This window comes from Rana temporaria, chromosome 5, assembly GCF_905171775.1.
Source record: "Rana temporaria chromosome 5, aRanTem1.1, whole genome shotgun sequence".
Classification (NCBI taxonomy): domain Eukaryota; kingdom Metazoa; phylum Chordata; class Amphibia; order Anura; family Ranidae; genus Rana; species Rana temporaria.
In genome coordinates, this window is record NC_053493.1 from 40,983,892 (window position 1) to 41,007,729 (window position 23,838).

Consider the following 23,838-nt stretch of genomic DNA (forward strand, 5'->3'; position numbering starts at 1 on the left):
AAGCAGACCAAAAAGAGCAAACAGACATCCATTCTTGGGGTTTACATACAGTCAAAGCTCAACTGTCTGCAAGCTATAGAGAAGGAACCTTGCTCTTTGTGTGGAAGAAGTTGTAATTTTTGCAGAGGTCCAGCATGCAATGTCAAATCTAGGGCTCTCCAAATCAGCAAAGGCCTTACGTCCCAATGATCGAAGAGCTCTGACTTAACATGGGGCACCGAACTTCAGAGAGACCACCGATTCCATACAGAGAGCAAGGGTCCTTCTCTGCAGCATGCTGGCAGGCGACAGACCTTTCTACTCAGGATGTGGCTGCTTCTGAAGTAAAACTGTAAAGCCGCCTGTAGATGGATCAAATCTTGGCCAGTTCAGCAGGAACCGGACGAGATTCAATCCAATTATGGGCAGGCTCATTGTAGTAAAGTAAATTCATTAATACACTTCCATATAACTAACCGGTCAGATTCCCCCCCCCCCCCCCATATGCGATCACTGCAAGCTAGGGACCATCGTCTTCTGCCAGTAGGGAAGGCTCCCCGCTGGCAGAACACAATAGCACTGCGGGAGGGGCAAGAGATCTAGACAAAAAAAAAGTGTAAAGTCTTAAAATCGGCCCATAGATTATGCAATTTTCTTTCCTTCTATCATGGGTGAAAGAAAAGAAAATGTCTCGATTCTCCCATCAACAGACTGGGAATCTAGCCGTTTTGGAAAAAAAAAAAAAACTGCATAATCTTTGAGCCGATTAGGACTTTATTCACCATTTGTCTTGATGTTCATTGAATGCTTTTGGTAAATTTGAACAAAGAGTTCAGCTGGGCTTTAAACATCTAGGTCATACTATAAATTCAATCGAAAACTTTTATTACTCTCTCGCATAACTCTGTGCAAACTGGTATATTTATACGCAAATACATGGCAGCCATTTTCCCTGCCAAAATATTTGTAATTCAGTCCAGCCAGTATAACGCTTCATCGATCCCAAAAACACTGCGCTGCCAGGAAGGAAAAGCCTCAATTTTCTGCCTAAACCTCTTGTTTCACCTCCCTCCTTGGCATTGGAGGTATTAACGAAAGGCAAATCAAGTGCACTTGGAAGTGCAGTCACAGACGGAAGATCTGAAATGAGGGGGGGGGGGGGGAGAAGCGCTCTGCAGCCAATTCTCACTGTGCCAGGTGCCACCAACTTGGGATTTGGGAGCGGGCTGTGAGAAATCAAAGCCGGCTCTCTGCCTGCACATGTGTGAAATCACGCAATGCAGGGAGCAGCCTCCTGGGATGTGACATGTCCCAGGAGGCTGCAGGTGGACCGAGTGATGTCATTCTCGCCTAGGCAAGAACTGAGGAAGTGGGAGCAGATACGGACGAAAAAAAAAAAAAGAACCCCGCCAATGCATTAGGGGATTGGGAAGGAGAAGATCATCTTTCACTTTTCGGGAGAGAGGTTCCACTCCTTGGCACTGATAAAAAAAAAAAAGTTTTGGCTACGTCTTTTAGTAGGCAAAACATTACTTGTATAATTATCCCGCTTGTGCATTTTGTTGTCAGGCCAGAGATTTTTATATCACCAACAGATAGTCTAGCACTACATTCTGTGCCAGACTAACGCTCTGCAGCTGTCGGTGTGTTGGGAAAGCCCGAGCTGCGGGTGCGATCGCGTAGTCGCACCTTGTTCTCACCCACACATTTCTTCTCATGTAAGCTTTTTAGATTGGATTTTTACCGTGTGCTAAAGTGAAATGAAGTTCAACGTAAAATATACAAGTTCTAGGCAGGAAACCTTCGTCATAGCATTTGGAAAAATTAAAATATACTAAAATGTTTTTACAGCTATGAAAATGCCATATCAGAGCCCAGTCACAGTTTGGCATTTCATGTAAATATGCAAATCTACCTATAGACACAATTTTATTGCCACACAGACTGTCTGCTGAACAATCTACTGGGGGGGGGGGGGGGAGAAATGGTCTCCCAAAACAAACCCAATTTGACGGAGTATGTCGGTGTAGGTTTGGGTCTATGAAGAGGGAAGAAGGATGGCTAAGCAGCCATCTCCATCTAATGACCGGTCTGGAAAGTCCGAGATAGGGAAAGTTCCTTAAAGTGGAACTTATTCAGAAAATGAAGTCCAGTTAGATGACTTCTGGCTGGCCCATTTCGCAGGTATAGCTATGTAAAACATTAAAAAGAACTATCCTGTTTAAAACCAAGTAATACACCGTTTCACCCTGCTTTGCACATGCTCAGTTGCTCTGTGTCTTTAGGCACTGCTGGCAGCCTTAAAAGCAGAGTTTCACACAAAAGTAGAAGCTCCGCTTGTTTGCATCCCTCCCCTCCTCCGCTGCCACATTTGGCATCTTTTGGTGGGGGATACCTGCCAAAACTAGGTGCCCGCTCCCACTTACGTGCAAGATCGCCGAATCGGTGTGTGGTAATCCACGAAAATTTGGCCCTCTGCTACCTGTCGCATGCTTTTGCCGACAATCGCACTGATCAAAATCGGTGCGATGCCACATTGATTTGAAAAAGTCGTTCCTGCATTACTTTTGGCAATTTTAGGTGCAACTTGCATAGACATCTGCAGGAAGCCGCACAGATGTCTTCCAAGTTGCACCAGAAGTCACACTGACATGTGGCATTGAAATAATGCGATTTCAGAAGAAGTCACACGATTTCAAAGCCGCAGTCAATGTGAACGAGGGCTTGAACCTCATCTCAGGAGGAGATTTTGGGACCATTTTTTTGCTTGGCTTTCATCAAAGTTTCAAGCAGAAAAGAACTGAGGGATGACTGAAATATAAATAAACTAGTCTTTGGGTAAAACGTAGCTAGCCAGTTTCCTGTGGGTTATCTTCACTTTCCCATAGACTTCTCTTGGGTCCCCAGGTTCTCTTTCACTTTCAGAAAAGTGCCAAAACCGCAGAACATAATAGAAGTCTATGGGAAAGCGCAGCCAACCCACACACAAACCGTGGCTTAGCTACACTTTGCCCAACGTGCAGGGGGCAGTGTGAAGCCGTCATAAAACTCTAGCTGTGTAACCGAGAGAGAGTGTGAATTTAATCAGAGAAATGGACGGTTATAAAAAATAAATAAAACACAGGCAGATCTAACCCAGCAGTTGTCACCTTTCCAGGTATAAAAGAGCCTCACACTGCTGCGATGGCAAAGTCTTATGAATTTGCCCTGCGACTTCCAACTTGGATGCTATTTAGGAGCAAGGGCTATAAAAAAAAAAAAAAAAAAAAAAAAAAAAAAAAAAAATCGCACCCAAGTCAAACCAAAGTAGTGCAGGAACCTTTTCTAAAGTCTAAGGGACTTGTGTAGCATCAGTTAAAGCGGATCTCCCACGTCCATACGTTTTTTTTTTTTTTCCTAGTAGGTCAATCGTTCATAGTAAAGATTAGAAGAACTCACTTATTTGGTGTGCAGAGTCCACTTATTACCGATTTCGTCTGCGATTTACACTTATATTCTGGTCGCAGCGCCGTTCCCATTTTAACTGTGGGCATTGGAAGCTCACAAGCAGCCACTTCCTGATTGCGCCGCTCAATCCCGCACATGCGCACTAATTACGGGGAGTAGCAGCGTCAACTACTGTGTTGCCATCACAACGGCAGGCGTTGTTATGCAAAGTTACCGCCCCGTTGTGATGTAAACACAGCATAATGTAAAACCTCACCACACACAGCTCACTTCCTGGTTCGGAAATCGTGCAAGACTTGGTATGAAAGCTCCGCAATGAACACAGAGCTATGAGAGAAGCTCCCAGAGCACACTGCGTGGTACGGGAAGTGACACAATGCCCGAAGAATACCCGCAGTTGTGCAGACCGGAAGCCTCAAACTAAAGGTACTGTACAGATCTGAAAATTAAAAACCTCAGTTTTAAACATTTTTAATGTCGGCAGTACAAATAGGCTAATGTTGCAATTAGGGCGGAGCTCCGATATAAGACGGCTCTCATAGGGAAACATTGAATTTCACAAATCATCCGACTTGGGGTCTCCCATGTCACAGCAGTGTGAACCAAGCCTACCCTGTGAAGCAATATTAACCCCAAAAGCAAACATTCAGTATATTGCAGATTACTAATGGCTCATAGGATGGCTGGATTAGTTTTGTTTTTTAGACCCTCTCCTATTTTAACCGCTTGGGATCCGCACTATAGTCAAATGACTTTGCGCGTTCCCCGCGCGCGCTCCAGAGCGCGCAGCGGGGAAACTCTGTATTGCCCGCGTCCCTTGGACATAGCCAATTACAGATCGACGCGAACGGCCAATCAGAGTGGCCGTTTGCGACGCGATCTGTGCGGCCAATGAGAGATGATCTCATATGTAAACATATGAGATCATCTCTCATTGCCGTTTTACACAGAGACAGCGGTGCTGTCTCTGGAGAGGAGACCGATCTGTGTCCCTTGTACATAGGGACACAGATCGGTCACCCCCCTCCACCTACAGTTAGAACACAATGCAGGGATACATTTAACCCCTTCCTCACCCGCTAGTGTTAACCCCTACAATGCCGGTCACATTTATACAGTAATTGGTGCATATTTATAGCACTGATCGCAGTATAAATGTGAATGGCGCCAAAAATGTGTCAAGTGTCCGATGTTTCCGCCATAACGTCGCAGTCCCAATAAAAATCGCAGATCGCCGCCATTTCTAGTAAAAAAAATAAAAAATAATAATTCTGTCCCCTATTTTGTAGGCGCTATAACTTTTGCGCAAACCAGTCGCTTATTGCGATTTTTTTTTTTTTTTTTACCAAAAATATGTAGAAGAATACGTATCGGCCTAAACTGAGGAAAAAAATTGTTTTTTTTTTTAAATTGGGATATTTATTATAGCAACAAGTAAAAAATATTGTATTTTTTTCAAAATTGTCGCTCTTTTTTGTTTATAGCGCAAAAAATAAAAACCGCACAGGCGATCAAATACCACCAAAAGAAAGCTCTATTTGTGGGGAAAAAAGGACGTCAATTTTGTTTGGGAGCCACGTCGCTCGACCACGCAATTGTTCGTAAAAGCGATGCAGTGCCGGAAGCTGAAATTTCACCTGGGCAGGAGGGGAGTATATGTGCCCAGTAAGCAAGTGGTTAATCTGATGATCCGGCCAGCAAGTCTTTTTTCAAAAGAACAAGCTCTCTTCCAGATGTATTATTTACAGGGATTAGATGAATCATTTACAACTGGCAGGGGTGCTTACAATCATATATTTTTTTTATTTATCTATCCCAAAGGGAGGTGGAGGAATGTTTTCTGTAACTAATTTTAAAGTATTAGCTGGAGTTTGGCTGCAATTTGTTAGTGAAAATCTAAATCTGCAAGTTCAGCAAACAATCCCCTCCCCCCAAGCGGACAATGCTGCTATCCAAAAGGTGCCCCCTGTGATCCTTCTTCCAGAGTGGAGTAAGGTTGCTGCCTCACGCCTTTAAACCTGAACACACATGAATTACACAGATTCCGAGGCCAATTAAAAGCAGATAAGTCACCGAGTTTCATTACCACCTTAATCACCCACAGAGCCTGTGCAATTAATATGTGTTGGGTTTTAAAGGGATGAGGTGACAACCCCAGAGTGGAGGCAATCCAATACCGGAGGTGTGTTACGGGCCGGATCACCAGGTGAAAATAGAGGGGGGAAAAAAGGCCTTAAAGGGGTCATATTTTTTCGCCTTAATGCATCCTATACTGCTTCAAACAAAAAACAAGGACGCGGGTGAACGTACACAGAAGCAGGACTTGGGAGCACGTGCCCACACGTGTGTCAACCTTAGGAGAGCCTTCGCCAACGTGGACACTCAATGTGAGGGAGGAGCTACCAGAGCCACTGGGGGATCCAAAAAGTTGAGGATTGGGGCCACTCTCTGCAAAACGAACTTCACAGTGGAGGCAAGTAGGACTTGTTTTATTTACGAGGGGTTACAACTCCTTAAATAAAATGAATGCAGCCACCACATCTAAAGATCAATAAGCTGCAATATATTGTATTTTTGGGTTTAATACCATTTTAGGATGGGTTCACATCTGTGCGGGTGGTGCCGCTGCGGGACCTTAAGACATGCCAGCAGCCGCAACCACCCACACAGAGAAATGTGGGACCCAGGGGCAGGGTGGCAATAATCCTAATGGTACGCTGCCCGATCTGGAAATCGCAACCGTACTGGGAACCGAGGTTCCTGTGTGGGCTGCAATCTCAAAAATAATGCAGGGACTTCTTTCCTGCGTGTCGCGGGGCATGGCAGCCCATTCAAATGAATAGGATCTTGTGACCACGCAAACCATGACCCGCTCGGTCGCAGAGGTGTGAACCTAGCCTTAAATGCAGCCCATGCATTATATGCAATGCTACAGAAGACTGCAGACCTACTAGAGCACAAGTGTCAAACACAAGGCCCGCAGGCCGAATCCGGCCCTCCAGGCCATTTCCTGTGGCCCTCGCACCTCCAGCCCTCCTCTGGTCCTCCTCCAGACCCCTACTTTCTGCTTTTAAGCAATGCATCCAGCGTATTCCCAGCAGCAGCATAAGGTAAGGGGGTGCACTATGATGTAAGGGGACTCAACTTCTGATGGTGGGGTGGCTCATGACATCCAATGTGAGGGGATGCGCTGGACATCTAATCTTACAGATACAACCGGCCCTTTTAAGGGCAATCATAATGCTGATGCGGCCCCCCGATGAAATAGAGGTAGAGGAAATGGTCAGAGACTGAAGCAGGCTGTAGGACAGTGGGCACCAAACTGCAGGAATTTTGCTTGCCTTTATCAGGCCCTTGGACACTAGTCCTCTTGCACCAATGATGGAGCATCATTCCTCCCACTGACGCCATCGATGGGGCATTTAGTACTTCCACAGTCCGGCCCCCCTAAAGTCTGAAGGAGAGTAATCTGGCCCTTTGTTTATGAAGTTTGGAGACCTCTGCTGTAGGAGACAGCCAGAGGCTAGGGACGCGTTACACGAGACCTTACAAATCAAAGGATTCCACTCCTGACTGGTGGGGCCCTCGGGGGCCACACTGCAGACACCCAACCCCCCCCCCCCCCCCCATAGCCCTCAAGCTGTGGGTTGGGCACCACCAGGCTTTTATAGCTTATTCATTCTATCTAAACGCATAAAATTCTATCTAGAGTTGGACTTAAAATTGGCGTTCTGCAAAGCCTGTGGGGTCATGTCTGGCTGGTTTGCTCCTTCCCCCCTCATTTTCTCATTGTGATGAATGAATAGAGCTGTGATCAGTACAGTGTACCCAACGAATCAGCGGGGGGACCTGGCATTCTGCAAGGTGAAAGCATTCACCAATTACACGGCACTTACATCCAGCGAGAACACTGTGTGGGTGGCTTGTGCCGCTATTGTGCTATTTTCGAGCCTTGACAGACAATACAGTCCTCCACAATTTGCTTTTCTGCCGGAAACACTGAAGGCAAGCAGACCTTTTAGGATGCAATATTTTTAAACCGATTTAGATTTGAGATCGCTCCAACAACTATTCCCTTTAAAGTAAACCCGTCCCTGGATTCAGGGCTCAGTCACACTTGTGCCTTGAAAATGTGATGGCAATGCACCTGAACTATATGCAGTGACATTCATTGTATAGTAGAGCCCAACATACATGCCATGCAGTTTTCAAAAGAAGGTCATTCACACCATCCCCCCCCCCCCCCCCAATTGCTGTGGTGCAATCATATTGAATGAGCTACTTTAATCAGCACTTGTGCATTAATGCACTACAACGCTGGGGAATGGAGCCTAAGGCCCCTTTCCCTTTTGTGCGACTTCAAAGTCTTGCGATTTTAGGGAATGCCTGTGTAAGTGGCATTAAAAAATCGGACCAAAATAGTGCAGGGACTACTTTGAAGTCGTACTAATATGAATGGTTGTCATTGGAAATCATGGGAAGAGACTTGACATGCTACTTTGCCATCACAAATCGTGTTAAGAAAACCCGTTTTGAGGAAATGTGTTGGCTGCTGTTGGTGACGTCTTTTGAAAATGCAAGTTGCCTGGCTTCACAGATGTCAATACTTTTTGCCCGGAGCTGGGCTTTGGGCTACTTTCCACACTGAGGCAATTTTCTGGTGTTTTAGAAAAAAATAGTGCATGTAAATCGCCTGAAAACTGCCTCTCGTGACTCCCCAGTGTGAAAGCCTGAGTGCTTTCCCACTGCCCCAAAGATGCAAGCAGCATCTTTGGTGCAGTGCGGGAGCGGTGTATACAGCACTCCTACACTGCCCCTGCCCTTTGGAATGAATGGGCAGCACTTCTGAAAAGTGCTGCAGCACAGGCACCATTAATCCCTTCTTCAGCTGCTAGTGGGGGTTAAAAGTGCCCCACTAGAGGCCAAAAAAGCACTGCTAAAATGATGGTAAAGCACCTCTAAAACTAGTGGCACGTTACCGCCAACGGACCCGCCACCCCAGTTTGAAAGTACCCTTAGGCCTGATTCACATATATTCTTTTTGCCTCTTGCAGATTTGCAGTACAGTCCATTTAACATGGTTTCCTATGGGACACCATGGTTTCCTATGGGACACCATGGTTTCCTATGGGACACCATGGTTTCCTATGGGACACCATGGTTTCCTATGGGACACCATGGTTTCCTATGGGACACCATGGTTTCCTATGGGACACCATGGTTTCCTATGGGACACCATGGTTTCCTATGGGACACCAGCTGTAGTGCAAATCTGCAAAATGCAAAAAGCACTAAAAATGCATACGGTAGGTGTGAATCAGGCCTTAAAGTGGGAACTTCACTCTCTCAATCAACATTTTTAATCCTCATGCTGCCTGCATTCGCAAATAGGGTGGATTTAATTGAAATCACTAGTAAAAATGCTTGATTTAAGTCAACTCGATTTAAAAAGAAGAGGTCCAGCCTAGGTGAAAAAAAAAAAAAAAACTAAAAGTCAGCAGCTACAAATACTATAACTGCTGACTTTTTATATTAGAGCACTTACCTGTTCAGGGAGCCCACGATGTCGGCACCCCAGCCGATCTTCAGATAGACTCCCAGGTGCAGCCACCGCCATTCCTGGTAAGGAAACCCAGTAGTGAAGCCTTGCAGGTTCCCTACTGCGCATGCGCAAAGTGAGCTGCGCTTTCTAACTGGCCCGGTGGCGGGGCGTGGGGCAGAACTTACCTGTCCAGGGATCCAGCGATATCCTCACCCAAGTCGATTCTTCGGTTACAGGTGCAGGCCTGGGCATCTTAAGTAAGCCTTGCAACATCACAGCCGGTCTCCTGCTGCGCGTGTGTGAGACGCGCTGCACTTTGCGACTGGTCATGTAGTCTTCTGGGACCTGTGATGCGTCCCAGAAGGTTGCAGGGTAAGGAGGGGGGAACTTCTGGCTTGGATCTCTGCGGCATATCTGGCGGGTACCTGTCAAACCAGCTATACCTCCCCCTCAAAAAAGTGCTAAATGTGAAGAGGATGCAAACAAGCGTACGTTCCCCTTTAAAGTGGAGCTCCACCCAAAAATGAAGCTTCCGCTTTTCGGAACCCTCCCCCCCTCCGGTGTCACATTTGGCACCTTTCAGGGGGGAGGGGGTGCAGATACCTGTCTAAGACAGGTATTTGCACCCACTTCCGGGAATACGGAACTACGCTCCTACCTGCAGCCCCCGCCGTCTTCTGGGAAACACACTGTCCCCAGGAGAGAGCGGGCACCAGTAACGGCATGGCGCACTACTCGCGCATGCGCAGTAGGGAACCAGGCAGTGAATCCGCAATGCTTCACTTTCAGATTCCCTAACCGAGGATGGCGGCTGGTGCAGCCGAGGGACGAGCGATTGCTCGTCCTCGGCTGACGATATCGCGGGCGCGCTGGACAGGTAAGTGTCAATTTTTTAAAAGTCAGCAGGTGCAGTACTTGTAGCTGCTGGCTTTAAAAAAAATAAAAATTGGCAGAACCTCCGCTTTAAGCACCACCATAAATACTTTACTGCACAGAGAGAGGGCGAACGTGCACATCAAAGGCTTTTTCTCACGGTAATCATGGCGTGTTAATTAGAATTTTACATGGCTTTGTGTAATGAGAGCTCGGCTCTATCTGGCAGCGGGTCAATCAATCAGCATCATACGTTGGCGGTAATAAAACCGTGAGTCAAAGATGAATAAATCACATCAGTATGACTGCCACATGCTGGATCTTGCACTGAAATAATTAATATGGAGTGTTAAATGAATGGGTGACATTCTCCCAGAAATCTCTAGAAAGGACATAATTATTGGGGAGGCCGTTTAAATAGATTTATGTATTTGTTTTAGAATACATCTAAACCCAAGCTGGGCGACATTTATCTTGCCAATGTGTGCACGGCGCATAGGCTTCAATGCCGAGAGGCCTCATATATGCGGCCCTATGTAAACAAGACCGGAAAGCACCCAATGCATACTTGCAATCAGAAGATTTTCAACCATGTGACAGCCAATCACAGCAGTCACATGATATGAATGCCCGCTTCAGCACATTGACGTTTTTAAAGGGCTGGGAGGCAACGGGAATAACAAAGTACCATTTACATTTTGGTGCATCTTATTGCAGCGGATCTCCTCCAGCTTCTTTCAGCCACTTCTTGTAAACTTGCAGTCGCTCAGCATCAGCCACACATTACTGCTCTGGTCCGGCTTCGCCCCCGTTCACACCTAGGCGTATATACGCCTGTAGTGCGACGCCGCAGCCGCCCCTGAGACGCTGGAGGGATGATTTCACATTGCCCTCTATGGAGATGGTTCACATCTCCACGCTGAACGCCGAACGCCGTACGCCTGCCGCCTGAAAACAAGTCCCGGACCTTTTTTTCAGGCGGCTTTCGGCATAGGAGATGTGAACCATCTCCATAGAGGGGGTAAGGCTCCATTCACACCTAGGCGTTTTCACGCCCGACGCCCGCCACTATTGCAGCCTGCAATACGCTGGAGGGGTGATTTAACATTGTCGGCTATGCAGATGGTTCACATCTCCACGCCGAACGCCTGAAGCTCAAAACAAGTCCCTGACCCTTTTTTTCAGGCGTCTTCAGCGTTCGGTCATGTTACACAATGTGTAATCACCCCTCCAGCGAAAATCACGGTAAAAAAACGCGGCGTTTTGTCGCGGCAAAAAAACGCCGCAATTTGACGCCGCAATTCGCGGGACAAAACGCCGCAATTTTGTACGCCAAGGTGTGAATGCAGCCTTCCTGATAGTAACAGCGGACCATACCTGAGCAATATGTGTCAACACAGCTACTTGTAGTCTCCACCAGGGGTGCATGTGAGACTGTGACAAAGCAGGAGCATGACAGTTGTCATGCCCCTTACAGGAAGTGTCTGAGCAAGGGCCTTTGTGGCAGGATCACCAGGTTGTATTTTAATGAAAGCTGCAGATTTTAAAAAACTGAAAACAATGCTTTTTAAATTACATTAAGGCAAAAAGAAGCTTAAATTATGAGATTTTAGAAATTTGGTTTAGATCTACATTTTCGATCATTTCGGTAGTGAAACAAATTCTTCCTGTGGATTAGTTATTTCAATTACAGACGTAAACCAGAGCAAAGATATTTAAAAATAAGCCAAGTAAAGACCTATAAAAGGACATGCCAGAAGAAATATAAAATATAGAAATTGGATCTCTTTAGATTTCAATGCCATTTAAAATAGTCACCATTGTATTAAAGGGAAGTTTCCACGACTGGGGGGACATAGAGAATAATAAATGACAGGGATTCTAACCCTACTGTTGTCTGCTCGGGGAGCCGAGTGATCAGCGGTGCCTGATCGCTCAGTTCTCAGCCTTAGAGCCGGCAGGGGACCAATGCTGCGTCCCACCTAGGTAAGTATGATCCAAAAAAAAAAAAAAGGGGGGGGGGAAAGACTCCTGGAATGTAGGACTTTGATTCAAAAAGAAATCAAAAAGCAACGGAAGAAATGTAAATAAAAACAGTAAATATAATATACCATCCTATCTATTTACTAATGCTAGCAGGATAAGGATTACAAATTGTTAAGGTGGTTGTAAAGTCAGAAGGTTGATCTTAAAGCATTCTACTCATTAAAATAAAAACCTTATGTGTGCAGCAACCCCCCTAATACTTACCTGAGCCCCATCTTGATCCAGGAATGTTTCAGGAGTCTCAGCTGCCCCAGACGCTCCCTCCTCATTGTCTGAGACGACAGCATGGCGCCGTTTGCTCCCGCTGCCGTCAATCAAAGTCAGTGAGGGGAGAGAGTCAAATCGCAGCTCCGTATCTGAATGGACACGCAGAGCAGCAGCTTGGCTCAGGTGTCCCCATAGCAAGCTGCTTGCTGTGGGGGCGCTCGGCAGGACGGATGGGCCAGGAGCGCTGGCAGGGGACCCCAGAAGAGGAGGATCAGGGCAAACATGTCGTACTTACCTGCTCTGTGCAGTTGGTTTCGCACAGCACAGGTAAGTAGGGCATTTTTTTTCCTCTTTAAAAATAACAAACCACTTTACAATCACTTTAATGGTCAGTGTCAGTTTAGTTCCTCTAACAAGAGCCAAGCTTTTTTTTTTTTTCTTATTTGGGGGGGGCGCGCAATACCCCCACCCTCTGGTATTCTAGGTGCAGAGTTTTAGGTTTTCAGGTGAAATTGGTTTTCTTCTTACAATCTCTCTGGACCTGCCCTGATGGTTACCGAAAGCCGAGGGCACATTTACTTCATCTGAGCTCTGTGTAATCCCCGGCAGTAGAATGAGATACAGCTGCACAGGGTCAGTAGAAGTGCACCTGAACCCGGCATTAATGTAACCACTGAACAAAGTGTATTCCAGCAGATGTGTTCCAGGATCACCAGACTACAGACAAAAGAGAGAAGAGTAGTGGCCTATGACAGAATAACAATTTATGAACACTTCAGCAGGGAGGTTGTGCTCAAACGGTTCACATCCATGCTTTGTGGTTCGCTAAAACACATATACTGTATTTTCTGGCATATAAGACGACCTTATTTTAATTAAATATATCCCCCAAAAGTCGGGGGGTCATCTTATACGCCGGTACCTGTACGCAGAGTCAGTCAGATTGCAGGCGTCCATTGTTTAAAAGCCGTGCCACCTCCTCGTCCTGTTCCGTGATAGGCAGAACATTCAGTTTACCAGCAGAGCCTCTGTTCGGTGTTCCGCCTATGTCCTCTCATCCTCGGACGAGAGTATCTCCGTGATAGGCGGAACACCGAACACAGGCTCTGATGGGGAACTGAATGTTCCGCCTATCACAGAACAGTACGAGGAGGCGGCACGGCTTTTGAACAATGGAAGCCCGAAGTCTGACTCTGCATACAGGGATAAGGCATGGAGATCTGGAGGTAGGCAATGAGCACAGTGAGGTAGGCAATGAGCACAGTGAGGTAGGCAATGAGCACAGTGAGGTAGGCAATGAGCACAGTGAGGTAGGCAATGAGCACAGTGAGGTAGGCAATGAGCACAGGGAGGTAGGCAATGAGCACAGTGAGGTAGGCAATGAGCACAGTGAGGTAGGCAATGAGCACAGTGAGGTAGGCAATGAGCACAGTGAGGTACGTTGGAAGGGGGGGGGGGGGTTGCCTTATACGGCGAGTATATCACAAAACTAAATTTTTAGCTGAAAAATTAGGGGGTCGTCTTATACGCCGGCAAATACGGTATGTGTTGACATGCACTGTCATGGTGCACAAGGGGTCTCTCTTCCCCTCCCAATATATCCCTCTCCTCTCCAGAATGAATCAGAAGAAAAAAAAAAAAAAAAAAAAAAAAAGACACTGCAAAAAAAAAAAAAAACACACACACAGCATAATAGCACAGGACTCATTTTTAAATTGGAACAGATTCGCACTGCACATATGTGAACGGCCTCCACCTAAAGTCATTATTCGGGATTCCATACGTTCTGGAACCCATCAGAAATGGCATCCGTGTGAACCAGGGCTAAATCTTCGAGAATTCTTTCTGCGGATTCGGGGGAAGTCAGAACTCAGTATAGAGTTATATTGGGACACGTCATGCTGGTAGTCAACAAGCGAGCGGCTCATTCTCTGGCAGCGGGTTTCTTTCTTTCTTGCCTTAGAAGCTGTCAGAACGGAAATCTGGAAGTGGCAGCTCAGTGCGCTCAGTCCTGGCACAGTATGTGACAGATCTTCATCTGTGCACGCTGACAACCCGCCACTTATTTAGTGGAGCAGAAGAGGACTGTGTACACATTTTTTTTTTTAAACCTACAGAAAAAATAAACATCACGTCTAAACAAAGGAAGACTGTGACTACCTATAGGAATATTGGATAAAGCTTTGGAGGCCACTGGTGTCCAACCCACAAGAGCGGCGCTGGTCCTGGTGTATTAGGATACCAAGTTGTTCACTGACCAATGGAGCTGGACACCCTATGTAAACGACTTGTATGCACTAGCCCCTTTTACTGTACTGACATCACAGGTTAGAAAAGCGCCTATTATATAATATATTAATACTGTATATAGTCTTCTGCCGCCTGCAATATGCAGAACAGGAGACACAGCAACAAATGTGAATTTCCCCTACATGTTCCTAGCAGTTAGAGTCAAGGTAACGTCTAATTGGAGTAGAACTAAAAAGGCAAAACTCCCCCCCCCCCTTTAGGATAGAGCAACGGAGGGTTATAACCCCTGTCAGTTTTTTTTTAGTCATATGTGTCCCACTGGGGAGACAACCCAGAATTTGGGATTTTCTTTTACTTTCACATTCAATGATAATGGTAAACAGGACACATAGAGGGTGAATATCCTTATTTGGGACACACTCGGCAATCAAAAGATGGCATATGTTCTAATCCTTCTCCACTCTGGAGAAAATTATATATATATATATATATATATATATATATATATATATATATATATATATATATATATATATATACATATACACACACACACACACACACATAGCTTTTATTCATCGGGAACGCATTTCCGGCACCTCTAGCACTGATGTATGTGATGTCAAGGGGTGCTGGGTTGTGCTACAGTGTCTATTGCTGCTGGGGGATCTAGTGTTCCTGGAAGCGATCTATTTTTGAAGGGGGGGGGTCTATTGTTGCTGGGGAGGTATTTTTTGCTGACGGGGCATCTGTTGTTGCCGGGGTGGGTCTTAATTTGTGGGGGAGTCAGTTGTTGCCTGGAGGGATCTACTGTTGAGGGTGAATTCTATTGTAGCTGGCTGCTGGATGGTCTATCAATACTGTCTTCGGGAAAAACGTTTGTTGTTGCTGGGTGGTCTGTTGCTAGGGGGGTTTATTTTGTTGAGGGTGGTCAATCGTTGCCGGGGGATCTATTTTACTGCTTTTTTTGTTATTAACAAATTAAAGGGGCAGTACTGGGAGGTGGGACCAAGAAACGCTGCTCGGAGGTAGGTAGTGGTGAAGACAGGATAACTCCAAAAAGGAGAGTTCCTGCACCTATTCACTGAGAAAAAAAAGCTATGTATGTATGTATGTATGTATGTATGTATGTATGTATGTATGTATGTATGTATATATATATATATATATATGTATATATACCTCCCTTTAGGCTGCTTCACACTAATGGCTCATTTACACTTGCTTTGCCTTCAACAAGGCTTCGGACAGGCTTTGTTAAAGCTCTCTGAACACCAATCAAAGCCTCAATCACTAAATAAAATGGTTAGCTTACAGTCCCATTTACACCTTGCTTTTGCTTTAAAAATAATATCCCATGTAGCTTGAGTGGTGCTTCAAAGCCTCCATAGAAGTCTATGGCAAAGTTCGCTTCAAGCCCCACTGAAGACTCATCAAAGCACCAAGCAAAAGCAAGATGTAAACAGGACTGTAAGCTAACCATTTTATTTAGTGACTGACATTCAGAGAGCTTTAACAAAGCTTGTCCGAAGCCTTGTTTTGAAGCAAGTGTAAACTAGCCCCAAGAAGTTTATCCCCCAAACACTTTAAAGGGGTGGTTCCCCCTAAAACACATTGCTAACAATAGATTCGTAAGACCCGTTACACTGCGGGTAGGCTGGCTTTTTTTTTTTTTTTTTTCGTACATACCGAGATCTCCCCGTCTCGTCCCTTGGCGGTGGGCGTTCCTAGTTGATTGACGTTCCTCGGACGGGCGCGTACGTGACGTCACGACTTTCCGAAAGAAGCCGAACGTCGCTGCGCATGCGCCGTATATAGCCGACTCTATACGGCGCATGCGCAGCGACGTTCGGCTTCTTTCGGAAAGTCGTGACGTCACGTACGCGCCCGTCCGAGGAACGTCAATCAACTAGGAACGCCCACCGCCAAGGGACGAGACGGGGAGATCTCGGTATGTACGAAAAAAAAAAAAAAGCCAGCCTACCCGCAGTGTAACGGGTCTTACGAATCTATTGTTAGAAATTAGTTTTAGGGGGAACCACCGCTTTAATGTTAAAAAAGTGCCTGAAAAGCTTTAAAAAAAAAAAAAAAAAAAAAATGCTTTACCGGCAGTTTTGAAGTGTGAACGTACCCCATGTTCTACTTTGATCAACACGTTTGCAATAAACCAATTGGAATCCTTGTTTCTGTCTTCCCAGTAAATGAAAGAGGAATCTTGATTGGTTGTTGTAGGCAAACATCTCTAGGTTTCAGTTTTTATACACCAGACCCAGGCCCATAGCACTTTAATAAAGGCCAAGGTCACCTTTTGTAAAAATAAATAAAAAATGTACATCTTTTTGCAAAAAAAAAAAAAAAAAAAAAAAAAAGCGCGTACATTTTTTTTATATTGCATCCTATGTAGCAGTGCACCAACTAACCAGCAGATCTCAGGTGCAATGACAGGACCAGTCTGCCCATACCTCCAATACCGGCAGCCAGTCACTGAAGTTCGGGTCAAAGCTATAAAGGCGCTCACCAGCGCCCTCGCAGTTAAACAGGTCTGCTCACATACCCTGTAATTAAAAATGTTTTTTTTTGCCATTCTGAAGCTTCCCTCCAACCACTTTGCATAATATTTTATATATACTGCAATTCTGTATTTTCCAAATATGTTGCAGAAATCTCCCTCCACCAAGTCTGGCTGCATTCTTTTCAACTGTGGGCAGCTGAAGCCGCTGCCTGTTCACTTCCTGGATTGACACAGGAGGCACACCCCCCAGCTCTGCAGCTCTCATTGGCCCTCATAGGACTCATCCCCCCTCCCTTCCTGGCAAACTCACAAGAGTGAAAGAGCTGTGCATGATGCCATGTCATAAGCCTAGGCCTTTTACTAGACAAGAAACAGTCAAGTGTGCTGTATAAGGTATTTACTGGAAAAAAGAAGGTGCTGATAATGGCATGCTGCATCCTATTGACTTCAATGCAAAACACGCCCCCCACTGGTTGCAATGCAAACACACACACACACACACACACACAGGCTGCAATGCAAAACTGCATTGACTGAATTTCGGTCAATTCAGTTAGAGCCTCTGTCCCATTTTTCCACTACCCAGGTCTAAATTCAGAAGATCTTCTTGCTTTCACAACTGTGGTCACCAAAGCAGGAAGTGAAAGAAATATCCTTTATAGGCACACATTGCATTAAAGCCCTTTTTAAATACTCGACAGAAGCAAAACTAGTAATCCTAGTGTAAGCTCCAAGACTCGACACTGAGCTAAGGATTCTCTGGGTGTCGGAGCCGTCACATGGGAGGGAGTCACATGCTCGCCGTACCCAGAAGTATCAGGTATTTCTATTCATTCTTGGTAGCCAAATGGGGAGGAAAGGCGAGTGTGGAGGTTGGGAAGGCGGCAGTTGAGCAGTCCTGTTGCTTTGCTCTGCCTGAGTACAGCCCAGACTCTCAATATTCACAGCTTCAAATCTAATTTTTAATATTTATTCTTCAAGAAATGAACGCTATAAAAACCCAACAGAATATCTTCTAATAAAGAGCACGGCATTTTCTTGTGCATTCTATTCCCTGTGCGCCTGTTTACATCTGGAAAATTGCAGCTCCACATGCGCCTCTATTTTATTACAACAATTGAATACCCAAATTGATGGAGCTAGGAGACAGCACAAAGGTTTATTGGAATAGGAAAAGTGACACGCAGTTTGGCTTTTACTACAAAGAATGTCGTTTTTCTCTTTTTATAATCTCTGTACAAGCGGTTTAGAGTCATCATTGTACACTTATAATAATGAAAGCACAATATAAATCTCATAGTAATAATGCAACTAAATCTGGAGCAGATGTGTATGGCAACCAATCGGTGCCTAGCTTCAACTTGTGCAGTGACGCTTTAAAAATGAAAGCTAGCAGATGATTGGTTGCCATGAAATGCTGCTCCAGTCTTTGTGAATTCCCCCCCAACAGTGTTTTTTATAACGACAAAGTAAAAACATTTCAATGTACAGTTCATTCTTTAACCTGCTCTGATCATCCAAAACCCTGTGCATTTCTCCAGAGTTCTAGATCGAAAAAAAAAAAAAAAAGCAAAATATGAAAAAAATAAAATATTGGAAAGGGTCATGGGTATCAAAATCTGAGAGAGAGTGAAGATGTTAAATATTAACATTTTGTTTTCAGGAAATCTCCCTCTGGAGTCTATATATACTATTTAGGACATGAAACTAAATAGGGACCGTGCAAAACGTTCCCAATCTATCCTATTCATCATCAGATTTTAATGGCCTGAGGCCTCCAAAAGTTTGTGCATATATTGCCCTATTATTGTACAGCATTATGGCAGATGTCGACGCTATACAATAATATTTTTATTATGAGGGAGAATAGCAAACACACTCAGAGGAGGCCCTCAGAAGAGGCTGCCCTCAGAAGAGGCGGCAAGAGGCCCTCAGAAGAGGCGGCAAGAGGCCCTCAGAAGAGGCGGCAAGAGGCCCTCAGAAGAGGCGGCAAGAGGCCCTCAGAAGAGGCGGCAAGAGGCGGCAAGAGGCCCTCAGAAGAGGCGGCAGGAGGCCCTTTAGAGGAGGCGGCCCTTTAGAGGAGGCGGCAGGAGGCCCTTTAGAGGAGGCGGCAGGAGGCCCTTTAGAGGAGGCGGCAGGAGGCCCTTTAGAGGAGGCGGCAGGAGGCCCTTTAGAGGAGGCGGCAGGAGGCCCTTTAGAGGAGGCGGCAGGAGGCCCTTTAGAGGAGGCGGCAGGAGGCCCTTTAGAGGAGGCGGCAGGAGGCCCTTTAGAGGAGGCGGCAGGCATATGACAGGGATTGTTGGAGACTGAGGACATGTCACATAAGAGATAACTTTCATTATTCTCTTTTAGAAAAGATGTGGATGACTCCACTACTGACCAGTGTTAATTTTGGCAGCAAATTTCGATTAAGTTTTAGTCTTAGGACTAAAATGTTATTTTAGTTTTAGTCCCATTTCAGTCTTCTGCAATTGTTTTAGTCGCATTTAGTCGACTAAATCTCCAGTACGTTTTAGTCGACTAAAATCTAATGGGTGCAATTAAAATGTAATGCTATAGTGAACATTTCGCTACAACTTCCAAACTCATTATATACTGCTGGAGTGAAACACCCAGTATGTTATTTATGGAATTGGAGGTATAAACATGCACTACAGACCAGTATTCATTTTGAAGTCAAATTTCAATTTAGTTTTAGTCATATCAATTGTTTTAGTCATATTTTAATCTACTAAATTAGTACTCATTTAGTTGACTAAATTAACACTGCTAGGGTCTGCAAAATAAGCATCAAAAAAGGACCACTGGTTGGGCACCATGGACCTAAAAGCTTTACCCCATTTGCCTGCTAACATTGGTTCTGTAGGCACCAACAATATCAGACATCCTCCTGCCCAAGCCGACTGGAGAAAATACACTGGCTTGTTGCTTTAACTCATCACTGAGGGATGCTAAACGCACCCTCCCCTTCTGACTAGTGCTGTTAATCTTCTAGTAAAGTTTATTGACACTAAACCGGTCAGGATTCCCTTTTGTTCTACAAATCATAATAGAAATAAATGCTACATTTAAAAGGGCTTGTCTCCACTGGCAGCAAAACAACGCCATTGGGGTTTAGGGTGTTTATGTTACATAGTAGGTGAGGTTGAAAAAAAGACCAAGTCCAACCTATGTGTGTGATCAGGGCTCGACAAATCCCGGGCGCCAGGTCGCCATGGCGACTAGAAATAGGGTCCTGGCGACTTGGCTTGGAAGGGGGGGCAAAAAAAAATATTTTTTTTTTGTGAGCTGGCACCATCTAGTGGTGAGCCGTTGGTATTACAAGTTATTACCACCAGATGTGTAACCTGGCGCCATCTGGTGGTGGCCGTTGGTATTACAAGTTAAGCATTACAAGTTAAACAGCAATTCTAATGTTATTTTTCAATATTTTCACTGCCATCTTCTTCCCTCTAATTAGAACCCCCCAAACATTATATATTTTTTATCCTAACACCCTAGAGAATAAAATGGCGATCGTTGCAATACTTTCTGTCACGCCGTATTTGCGCAGCGGTCTTACAAGCGCACTTTTTTTGTAAAAAAATTACACTTTTTAATAAAAAAATAAGACAACAGTAAAGTTATCCCCATTTTTTTTTTTATATTATGAAAGATAATGTTACGCCGAGTAAATTCATACCCAACATGTCACGCTTCAAAATTGCGTCCGCTCGTGGAATGCCGACAAACTTTTACCCTTTAAAATCTTCATAGGCGACGTTTAAAAAAATCTACAGGTTGCATGTTTTGAGTTACAGAGGAGGACTAGGGCTAGAACTATTGCTCTCGCTCTAACGATCGCGGCAATACCTCACATGTGTGGTTTGAACACCGCTATGCGGGCGCTGCTCACATATGTGTTCGCTTCTGCGCGCAAGCTCGTCGGGACGGGGCGCGTTTTCTGGCTCCTAACTTTTTTACCTGGCTCCTAGATTCCAAGCAAATTTGTCAACCCCTGTGTGTGATTATATGTCAGTATTACATTGTATATCCCTGTATGTTGTGGTTGTTCAGGTGCTTATCTAACAGTTTTTTTAAACTATTGATGCTCCCTGCTGAAACCACCGCCTGTGGAAGGGAATTCCACATCCTTACCGCTCTTTCAATAAAGAACCCTCTACGTAGTTTAAGGTTAATCCTCTTTTCTTGATTGGCCCACATGTCTTGTTAAACTCCCTTCCGCAAAAAAGTTTTATCCCTATTGTGGGGTCACCAGTACGGTATTTGTAAATTTAAATCATATCCCCTCTCAATCGTCTCTTCTCCAGAGAGTATAAGTTCAGTGTTCGCAACCTTTCCTCATAACTAATATCCTCCAGACCCTTTATTAGCTTTGTTGTCCTTTGTACTCTCTCAATTTCCAGTACATCCTTCCTGAGGACTGGTGCCCAGAACTGGACAGCATACTCCAGGTGCGGCCGGACCAGAGTCTTGTAGAGCTGGAGAAATTATGGTTTTATCTCTGGAGAACTTTTTAATGCATGCCAATATTCTGTTTACTTTGCTAGCAGCAGCTTGGCATTGCATGCCATTGCTGAGCCCATCATCTACTAGGACCCCCGTGTCCTTTTCCATCCTAGATTTATGTGACCTTGAAACAGCCACAAACAACTTTGTACAACCGCGATAATGTGGTTGAGTAGCACAGTACAGACAGAAGCATTGTGGCGCATAAAAAATAAATAAAAAAAAACAGCAAAGCGGCGCAACCTTTTAACCCGAGCGTGGTCTCGCACACACACACACACAAAAAACACACAAGTGCAAAGTGCATTTCGAAAGCCTCTGCAAGTGTTCAATACGTGCCAGCAGTGGTGACAAGCCCTTAGAATGGCTGTCGCTGGGTCTTTTATATAAAGCCACTAGGGTGCTCCCATTTACCTCCATCACTCACCACTCCATCATTGGTCGGGCAGATGCCAGTCTGGTTCTCGGATGATTATAATCTTTGTCGATCTTAAGAACTACAACTGCCAGCAAGCATTAGTAAACCGATATTCTCTATTTACACCCATATAGGCATTTCCTTCCTATGATCTATATAGGTGATTAATACTATAGGCCATTTCACTGTAAATGATCAAGAATTGTCAAAAGATTTATACTATAGGTCTAGGACATTCCTCTCTAAGATCTTTATAGATAATCAATACTATAGGACATTCCTCCCTATAATCTCTTTAGGTCAGTTGTTCTCAGTCCTCAAGTACCCACAACGGGCCATGTTTTCAGGTGTTCCTTAGGTGATCTATAAACATGCCTTCCGATGATCTATATACAGTAGGTGAGCTATAATCCATCCATACTATAGGACATTCCTCCTTATGATCTATATAGGTAAATCAATTAGGGCTGCAACCAACGATTATTTTCCTTAATCGATTAGTTGACCGATTGTTTTGATAAATCGGTTAACAACATTAAAAAAAAAAAAAAAAAAAAGTGTGGTGTATAATTTAGTTTATTATATAAAGTTAAAAAAAAAAAAAAAAAAAGGCAATTCATTGTTAAATATATCTTCTTTATGCAGTGGTAAATATAAATAACCAACTATATGGTTAGGGAACAAAATCTCTAAGATATACTGTATATACTATTAGAGGTTAAATATGGTAAATATCCTCAGAGATCACATTTTTTTTATTTATAAGAAAAAAAAAAGTTACTGTTTTGCCGATTATCAAACAGAACTGGAATATATTATACAAAAACAAGGTCTTCCTTCAAAAAAAGGGGTTAAAAATAAATAAAATAAGTCCTTTATAGTACAAAAAGAGCAACAATTTGCTACTGTAAGGGGTTATTTTTTTTTACTGTGAAAGTAATATTTACAGAAGCGATTTGCTCTTTTTGTACAATAAAGGGCTATTATTTTTTTTTACCCCCATTATGTTACTGGCCAATTAATCAATGAAAATAGTAATCAATGAATTTCATAATCGATTAGCTGTTTCAGCCCTTTAAAAAATAAATTTAAATAAATTCAAATAGTATAGGATATTTCTCACTGTGATCTATATAGGTAAATCAATAGTATAGGAAATTTCTTACTATGATCTCTTTAGATGATCTATAAACATTCCTTGCTATGATCTATTTACAGTAGGGGAGCCATAATCTATCCATACTAAGGGACATCCGTCTTGAAGATCTATATAGCTAATCAATTACTATAGGACTTGCTGCCCTATGATCTCTATAGGTGATCATTAATACTATAGGGCTTTCCCTCCTATGATCTCTATGGGTGATCAATACTATAGCACATTCCTCCCCATGATCTCTATAGGTGATCAATATTAAAAGGACACTCCCCCTACTAATTATATAGGTGATCAATAATTGTCCAATTGATTTATACTATAGAACATTCCTCCCTATAATCTATATAGGTAATCGATACTTCAGAACATTGCTCTCTGATGTATATAGGTGATCAATAATCGATGTGTACATTCCTCACCCTATAATAATAATAATATAGGAGGAGGACACTCAGAGATCTGTATATATCTCTCTCTGTATACAGGGATTTGTCTCCCATCCCCCGGTTGGTCGGTCGGAGATGGTGAAGTGCGGCAGTCATAGATCTCCCTCATGAGTCACCTCTGCTGGATGAACACACACACAGCCCGATCATCTCTTATCACAACCTGTAGCTCTCCCAGCCAATCAGCGCTCCCCTCTCCCGGCACAGAGATCAGGACACGCGGGAAGCCCCCCCGCGCCCCCAGTGTGGAGGTCACGCGGACCCCGCGGACATACAATGTAATAATAATGATCGGAGGAGAGACATTCCATACAGACCTTCCACCGCACGAGCTCCCGGATCACAGCAGCGCTGGGAACTGGACTCCCACACACCGCACTGAGCATGCGCAGTACTGCCGGTGCAGGGGAGGGGGGGCTCGGGCAATGTAGTCCGCAGGAGTTCTATGCG

General features: G+C 44.4%; 2 protein-coding genes across 9 annotated transcripts in view; one reads left to right on the forward strand and one right to left on the reverse strand.

Moving 5' to 3' along the window:
• The window catches only part of CLDN12 (claudin 12), a 27,582-nt gene extending 3,758 nt beyond the window's left edge, over positions 1-23,824 (reverse strand). Inside the window, exon 1 of the mRNA XM_040352441.1 lies at positions 23,706-23,824. Coding sequence (XP_040208375.1) covers positions 23,706-23,774 — 69 coding nt within the window. The 5' untranslated portion in view covers positions 23,775-23,824. The remainder of the gene's footprint in view (positions 1-23,705) is intronic.
• The window catches only part of ADAM22 (ADAM metallopeptidase domain 22), a 390,621-nt gene that overhangs the window by 229,337 nt on the left and 137,446 nt on the right, over positions 1-23,838 (forward strand). The gene's annotated exons all lie outside the window — the stretch shown is intronic.